The sequence below is a fragment of the Amphiura filiformis genome, chromosome 18 (genome assembly GCF_039555335.1).
Source record: "Amphiura filiformis chromosome 18, Afil_fr2py, whole genome shotgun sequence".
Classification (NCBI taxonomy): domain Eukaryota; kingdom Metazoa; phylum Echinodermata; class Ophiuroidea; order Amphilepidida; family Amphiuridae; genus Amphiura; species Amphiura filiformis.
In genome coordinates this window covers 61,167,840-61,176,415 of record NC_092645.1, presented here as the reverse complement: position 1 = coordinate 61,176,415, position 8,576 = coordinate 61,167,840, and the positions used below count along the sequence as shown (strand labels likewise).

Sequence of the window (8,576 nt, the reverse complement as noted above, 5' to 3'; positions counted from 1 at the left end):
CCGCATAAACAAATAAAATTTTCGACGAATCACATAAAAATGATAGAGTAATTAGGTAAAGACATTAACTAACAATTCGATAACAAAACCCTTGCATTTATACTGAGTAATATTCCAGGCTAGGTTTTTTTTTTTTTTTACAAAACACAGGTTAGGTAAAATTTTACGCAAACGTTATGAGCTTTTATACGAACATCGAAATAGGTTAGGTAAATTTTACATAATTCTTATGAGCTTCTATACGTACATTGAACTTAAAAAATGACACTATTATAATTTGTCATTATCTCTATCTGTGCTACATGGGGGATCGGCTTCATAATGATATTTTCTTTATACAACAATAAAATGTGGCAAAATAAACAACCATCCATATTTGGTACAAAATGTGTCAATTCTATAGTGCAGTTCGTCCAACATGCTCGATAGACGAAGTTCTTGGATCAATTTCAAGATCGGAATCAAGTTCAATATCTTCATCCCATTCCATGTCTTCCTCATCTCTTAATGGGATCACTGCTAATGCATTAGTTTGCATGCCGACGCCCTCTTTCATTTCTTCTCTTAAATACATAACAGTCTTCGCTTGTTTCTCCTGTGTCGCGTTTTCTTTATTGTCTTGTATGGTATCAAGAAGATGGAGACTATGCATAGAGTGTCGATAAGTTCCGGTAGGACCTGCAGGTTCAAGGTCAAAATCAACAGAATGTTCTTCCGGTTCACCTGAATTTCGTCTATGCTTTGACCTAGTATTGGAATCAAAGAAATAAGAACACGTTTGTTATTTGATACAGCAACTTAATGTAAAGTTGTTACTAATGGTGTTCACTTAGTCATTGTCACATTATTTAAAAGTTAATAAACGGAAACAGGTGTTTTTTCTAAAAATTCATTCACGCTGTTTAATATATATTACCAGCCTCTTATGTAAAAATTAATAGCACTTTAAATTACAATAATGTGGCACTGTGTATAAAGGTAGTGTAATTGGCCACGGGGCCGTATTTCAAGACCGTGAATTGCCCTTATCTAAGTAAGACAAACTCATGTCGCCACCAGTACACACCACAACTGTTTTTGTGTTTTTCTCTAATGGCTCTTGCCGAGGTATCCGGGAATAAACGGGTGAATCTATATGATTATACATCTCAAGTAGTTTTCAATAATTTGCTGAACTATAAATATTCATCCCTATATGCTAATCCGGGGGGGGTACTCAGTACAAATGACCATACGGGGACGTGCCGCAAATATGGGTAGCATTTTCAGCCTCTTGGTATATCAATGACCCCTTTTTCAAACCCTATTTTGGTATATGAATGGGTCCTTTTTTCAAAATTTTCTCAATTTTTTCGGAAAATATCCTAATTTTTCGTTAATTTAGCCAAAATTTTGGGAAAATTTGTAAAAACTAGGACAATTTGGGTTAAATTCGGCCGAAAATTATGACTTTTGGTATATTTATGGGTCCCCAGCAAACACAAAACGTTTTCGACATCATTCGCAAAAGGTTATAAAAGGTTAACAGAAAACGTTTAAATGTCGGGTTATATAAAGGGTATATTAAGAGTATAAAACGTTTTCATAACCTTAAAAAACATTTTATGATAATCTACTGCTAAGCAAACAAAAATGTTTTACAGAAAACGTTTAAATGTCGGGTTATATAAAGGGTATAAAAACGTTTTAATAACATTCCAAAAACATTCTTGAAAACTTGATACAAAACATTCTAAACAGAATGTTATTGTCATGACCTTTGTATAACCCGACATTTAAATGTTATTAAAAGGGTTTGAAAAAAACATTTTAAGAACATTTGTGTGTTTGCTGGGTTCAAACATTTTAACATAATGTTATTTACGTATTGACACAATATTTGGCAAAAATGTTTGTAAAAATAGTTTACAATAACATTTTGTGAAAACATTTAAAAATATTGTTGTAGTGTGTTTTCATACAAAACGTTTTAAAACGTTATCATTACCTTTATATAACCCGACATTTTAATGTTATTAAAACGTTTTTACCTAAACCAAAAGCCAAAATATAACTTATTTAAAACGTTTTAAAAATGTTTTTGTGTTTGCTGGGGTCCTTATTTCTTGAAAAATTGGTATATTTATGGGTCCACTTTCAAATTCTCAGCGGCACGTCCCTACCAAAACCAAACTTGAATACCCCCCGGGATGCTAATCAACATTCTAAATAACACTTTCCCCGTACCACGGTGGGTACGTATGGTGTTACCCACCGTAGCAGATGATGCCAACTTTTAAGGTTTGTGTCTAGCCTTCTTTCCCACATGGCATCATTTCCTCTTGTTTGATAGCCATGTCCCAGGCTGAGTTGTGCTCTTCGCTTCCACACTTTTGACATTATACAGATGGTAATATGACTATACATTACCTGACACTCAAGATAACGGTCAGTAGTGTAACAATGAGTAAAAATCCTGCCACACCTGTTATACTCCATATGACCACACCTAGAAATATAAACAATAGCATAAGAAAAGCGTACTAGTATTTGTTTTATTAAATAACAGGTTTTAAGAGTTTAAAATGTACCTTTAGTTAAGGAGGCTGTGTACTCTCAGACATGCATGTAGTAAAAGTACAATAACTTTCTGATTATTCGTGCAAGACATTAAAGTATACATTTTTATGAAGGCAAGACATCAATAAATCTTAATATAAATACAGATTTGGGGTAAAAACAACAATTATGAAGAAAATCACAAAAAGTGAGTTTTTGGCAATATTTGTTAGGTACATCATAACAAAAACGCTCTTGCCAAAATATTTTATTTTGCTTTTTGGGGCGCCCGCTACGGCGGCGTCCCCCATTATTGGGAAGCCCGCTACGGCGGCGTCCCCCATTATTTGGCTTGACTTTGCAAAAAGCTTCTAATTTCAGTCTTGCTAGATTTACTTCGAAACTGTTTTGCTTAAAATTATGCCCAGCTTAGAAATAAAACCACAATATACTTTGATTTTATTTTATTATTGTTTTCTGATGTGCACGGGATAAAATGTTGTGCGTATATTCTTTGTTTAAAATACAAAATTAATGGACTTATAAAAACACCAAATACACCGTGACCTTTGTATGGTCAGATATGGTTTAAACTGCAGTTTACCGCCTCTTAGAACCCGATAGACGGTGACATTTGACCATTCTAATTATGTATGTTTTGAACATGTTTGCACATGAACTAGTTGTTTACAGTGTGAAGAATCTACAACATGCTCATCTATCAGGGCACAGTTCTTTAACCCAATACATTTGTGCATTCATTGAATGACCTTTGAAAATGTAAGTACAAAAACTCATACTCTGCGACTTAAGGTCAAATTTTGCACTATGATTGTTTATTTGAGGTTATTGATAGTATGCCACTGGAATGAGGCCATTGTGGTCCATAGTGACCTTTGCACGCCTAATCCTTAAACCAAACAAAACAACCACTGACCAATCATGAAATCACTAATTGGTTTATGTGCTTCACTGCTAACTGATTGTGACTGATATTAGAACACAGCTCAGTATCTTTGTGGTGACTATCTCTTATAAAAAACATTAATTAACGAATTTCAATTCTGCTCAGCAGAGAAAGGAATAAATTCGAAAGACACGATTGTGTTGAAAGAAGGTCAGAAGTGTATTTGCAACCCGAGTTGCTAACCCCGCGATATGGTAGCCCAATTAGGCGACTTTTAACTCGTGGTTCACCGTTGTTGGGCAGTTTAAAGCAATAATGTACGATTTAGGCCTACATCATTTTGAGTGTTTACCCAAAATGCTGAATGAAATAATATTTATTGTAATATGCCTAACTGCTGGGAAGGGTTCCTAGCAAGGTAAATTGAAAGAAACCCCAATGGCTATTTTGTCCGCTTAAAATAGAGTTCTATGGCCGATTTAAAGTCATAATTATGACGTAATTTTGTTATTTATTAATTACTATTTTTAGCAGAATTAATAACATAAAAATGGGCTGTGCCCGTCTCATGAAGAATAACGATCGATCTTACCCTTGATTTAACAGGCCTGTCAATTTCTTAGAATTGTTTGATATGAAAGGAGGGTATGATTTTTTTGTATTAGTTCTAAGTATTTCCTAGCCTCTCTTAGCTTAGCCACAGGGTTGGCTACAAAAGACACAAAGTATACCTTAGGATAAACTGGCCTGAGTGCGCTGACCCCAGGTTTTCAACATTTCAGGATTGTTTGTGGACGGAGGTCGGGTGAAAAACGAAATTACGTTTACATGACTTTGTTGAAATTCGTCGTGTGACAATAATGAGTGTATAGATGACTAGGGGGAGCTTACTTATTTGTATCTTCTATACTATCCATCATATACCCTAGGCCCTGCATAACAAAATTCAACAATATTCAATATCCAAAGCAATATCTTCACTACAATAGGCCCCCAAAACAGAACTCCCACCCCACATAATCGCAAATTGACACGAAAGCTTCATTCCATGAAGCATTTCTCTCGTATTTGATCATCATATCCCGTCCAGCTCACATTGGGCGCCCATTCCTTTTTTAAAGGAATTTTTATTAGCTCAATCTTGAGGCTCCATTCCAAAAACCGGTTTTTTATTTTTTTGATATTGGCCTTATTTTTGAGATATTGACCATATAAGGCATCAAATTGAACTTTTAAAATTCACAAACGCCTATTTGCACAAAATGATGCCTAAAATCGGAAATAGACCAAAAAATAAAAAAATGAGAAAACCGTTTCTTGAGTCGATCATGCTTTTTACGATGATCATATTTGCTTACCTATAGATGCTGTATTTATTGAGTTATCGTGTACCTAAATAGTCATTTTACCGAGAAAATGAACATTGAAATAATGGCCGTTTGATAAAGTTTGAAGTGGTCACATTTTGCACTTTCATCGAATCTCGCAGGAGAATGCGGCAGTTTTTATTTTTCTACCTTACATTACATAAACATCGGGTAAATCCACGACCCCTTGAGAAGTTTGAGCGAAATCCATTCATAACTTGCACATGACTTGATATTTAAATGGGGGGAAAGAACTTGAAAAAACCCACATTTTATCAGCTAAAACGGAGCCATTTGACCACTAGGTTTTTGTGCTTCCGTGGTGTTTCCATAAGATGCGCCGCGCTTGCAGATAAGCGTCGCGTATGCGTAGCGTATTTGTGCGTTAACAAATTGCGCGATACGCAACGCGATGCGTTGTTGCGCGCGTGTACCCTTCTGGTACAACAAAGATTTTCTTTCCTTTTCAATTTCAAACACGAGTGGAATAGTAAAATAAAATCCTTAAAATATTGCAGTTGGAGTTTACAAATCTGGATTTTCATTCCTTGTATATATAAAAAAACATAACAAAGTACAAACATATCAAAAAACTCAATTTTGCGAAAGAAACAATGTCTAGAGTACATAGCTGCCTTAAAGAACTATTTGGCTAATATGAAGCTTTTATGGTGATTCAATACCAATGCATACTAAAAAACAATGCCTATTCTCTCCAGCTCTTGTTTTGGATGTACCACTAGGGAGATATTTATCCCTTGTAACAGTTTAATGGTTTGATTGCCTTCATAAATGTTAGGATGCCACTTTTTAAAGAGCAGATCTTTGGAGTTTGGATATAGGGCGCGGTGGCCTTTCGTTACGGGCTTAGTTTTATAATCACAATGTTGTGTGGGGTCGAACCCCAACCGGTGTTTTATCGTGTTTTGCTCATTAGGAAGATTCATAACCTATATTTTCTCTATCTACACTGGTGTATAAAATGGGTATCACCATGAAATTTAGCTTCAAAGGTAATAGTTATGTGGGAAGTGCGCCGAACCCCTACAACAACTTGATTTAAGGGACTGTGGTCTAAATGCAATGAACACCAAGGCCTGTGAGAATCTGCTCTTGCATGACTTAACCTTTACCTTGAATATCTTGCTTACCATTTTCTTGTAGTAAGGGATTATCCGGAGACTTGATATCGTTCCTGTTTTTCGCTGGTGTCGGTGCTACTGTAACGCCTGACTACATGAAAAAGTTGGACCCATATGGTTTTACAAGATCACTTGGCGTGGCCAAATTGTTGTTTGTGCATATTATTCGATCAAAAACCTCACTACTGATCATAAAACTGATCATAAGCATTTCTTATATACATAATGTCTTCCCACAAGTTAAATTGGGAATAGATAAATACATAAAAATATTATTATATGCATTTATCAACAACCCCGGGTCAACAAGGGTTGCATTCTAAAAAACAACTTACCGTTATAAATAGAAAGTTTGTTGTATCCTCCACATGTGTCGTCTCTGCTTCCGGTACACACAATATGGCACTCATTATCATCGTATTGCCCAAGCCTATAGTAGATATCATGGTCATACCCACAGTAGCAGTCACCTTTTTGTACACCAGCTATTCCAAAATTTTGCTTTTTACAGAATTCAAGACACGTTTTAATCGTCAATGCCTTGGAGCGAATATGGCCGGCGTTAAGGACCCAGTCTGTTGCATTGTTGCCATAACAACCAAGATACCCAGGAACTGAAATTGCATTGCAAAATAATAAAAATAAAATTGTTTAGCTTGTTTCTTAAAGTTCATGTGGTATGATGTAGAGGGCGCTGATCTCGAACTGGTATGATGTAGAGGGCGCTGATCTCGAACTGCCGCATAAACTTTTTGCTCCATTATTTTCGATAATTTCTACGGATTTAATCGTTTTTATCAAGAATATTTTGATGTTGATGCTTCGTAAGTACATCTGGTATACCAAAGTGAACTCAATCGCTAAAATTTTTAAACTGTTCCGTGTTATATTGACATTTTTCATTCTTCGAACTTGTACGTTCATCGATGTTATTATATGCTATTGATATACATTGCGTTTTACTATACAGTCTGCCGCCTGGACAACCAATTCTTTAGAAATGCTTAGTCGCGCTAAAAGTCGATCGATACATGTAAAAATCAGCACAATTCAGAGATACACCTTTTTGCTATGAAATTAATTTTCTCGGTCAAATATAAAGCAATATTTTTTTTTCTTCAGTAATGTCAGTTAAAAACTTGGTGCTTGAATATACATTTTTTTTAAATCCTGGTGTTAAAATTAAGCATCAAATTGTGTCTTTTAGTGTGATATTTTTGATTTTTATAGGCCTTGAATTCGCCTGCGAGCTTTTTACGGAATTCATGTTTTAGCGTCTCAAACTAACATAGTTTGCTAAAGAAAGATATTTCCCACCTCTGTAAAGCACATCGTGTGGGTCTATATGTTATAGTTTTGTCAGAATTTCCGTTTTTGTTTTACCCTTTTTCGATTTATGCTCCGAAAATGTCAAACTAAGTAAAAGTAGGCAATGGTGAGTACTTTTATCTCGAGAGCAACCAGTAGAAATAGTCGATATTTCCTTTGTTGTTATCCAGGTCAATTTTTCATTGAAAGCAAATTGCCCGACCAGCGATTAAATCCCCAATTGGGTGTTCTGGTTAAACATGATCAGTAGGAGCGCTATAGGTCTGGGAATTTCTTTGCTATATTGAAGTTCTGGCAACACTATACCCATGCCGGTATTCCTATTAAACCCAGGGATATCGATCCAAAATGCTAGTACTAGCCTTTAGATTTCACGTGTTGATTTAGAAATTTTGTCAGCCGACAGTGAAAGATGGTGAAATCAAAACGGAAATTCTGACAAAACTATGATATATAGCTCACGGTGATGTGCTTTAGAAAGTTGGGGAAAATCCTTCATTAGCGAACTATATTACTTTGAAAAGCTAAAAGGTTGATCCAAGAAAAAGCTCGCGGGCCGAGCTGAAGCCTATAAAAATCGAATATCTTACACTAAATGATTGAATTTCAGGCCTAAGTTTAACACCAGGATTTTTATAAAAAATCAGTATCAAGCATTATAGTTTTTCCAGCCATTTACTGAAAAAATGAAAATTATTGCTTTTCATGTGGCTGAGAAAAAATTTTTACACTGAAAAGGTGTAACTCAAAATTTTGCTCATTTCAACACCAATTTCGATCGTTTGTATTGCCTCATTAAATGACTGAGTGAGCCTTGCAGAACAAAAGAATCCGTTGTCCAGGTTGCTAACTGTATACTAGCTACGCTACATGTTTACTGTTGACTGTTGTATAGTACTTAATTGTCTTCATTTTATTCATCATGAGACCGTTCTTGCTCTTTCCACCCAATCGATCGTCTGAGCGAAAAAGTGTGATAAACAATAACTATTCTCGTATTGATCAAGAAATCAGAGGTTGCAGAGCTGGCAAACACAAAAAGCGGTCAATAAAAACTTGCATAAAGAACAGAATCCCAAAATGCACCGCTTCATCATCAGTAAATAAGAACAATCTTATTAGCATTCCGCTTAATAGAGATAGTGCCCATAATGCTCCAAATATTTGTTTTGCGGTATGGAATGCTCGCTCCATGAAAGCAAAAAAGAAATCTGGTGCTATTTGTGATTTCATTATCCATCATCATGTCGATGTGTTAGCCATTACAGAAACTTGGCTTACCGGGACTGTTCG

At 35.5% G+C, this 8,576-nt stretch overlaps 1 protein-coding gene across 1 annotated transcript; it reads right to left on the bottom strand.

Annotated features, from left to right (window-relative positions):
* Window positions 1-319: 319 nt before the first annotated feature.
* On the bottom strand, window positions 320-6,364 carry LOC140139276 (uncharacterized). Its single transcript, XM_072161057.1, has 4 exons — window positions 6,290-6,364; window positions 5,964-6,045; window positions 2,410-2,488; window positions 320-746 (listed from the first exon to the last, which is right to left on the bottom strand). The coding sequence occupies exons 1-4, from the start codon at window positions 6,362-6,364 to the stop codon at window positions 398-400; spliced, it is 585 nt and encodes a 194-aa protein (XP_072017158.1). The 3' UTR covers window positions 320-397.
* Between the last annotated feature and the right edge of the window lie 2,212 nt (window positions 6,365-8,576).

Excerpts from the sequence above, each read along its gene's own strand:
- LOC140139276 (XM_072161057.1), bottom strand. The coding sequence starts at position 6,364 with ATGAGTGCCATATTGTGTGTACCGGAAGCAGAGACGACACATGTGGAG. Across the intron at positions 6,046-6,289 it reads CAAACTTTCTATTTATAACG|TCAGGCGTTACAGTAGCACC; the intron begins GTAAGTTGTTTT and ends TTTTTCATGTAG. Across the intron at positions 747-2,409 it reads ACCGTTATCTTGAGTGTCAG|GTCAAAGCATAGACGAAATT; the intron begins GTAATGTATAGT and ends TTCCAATACTAG.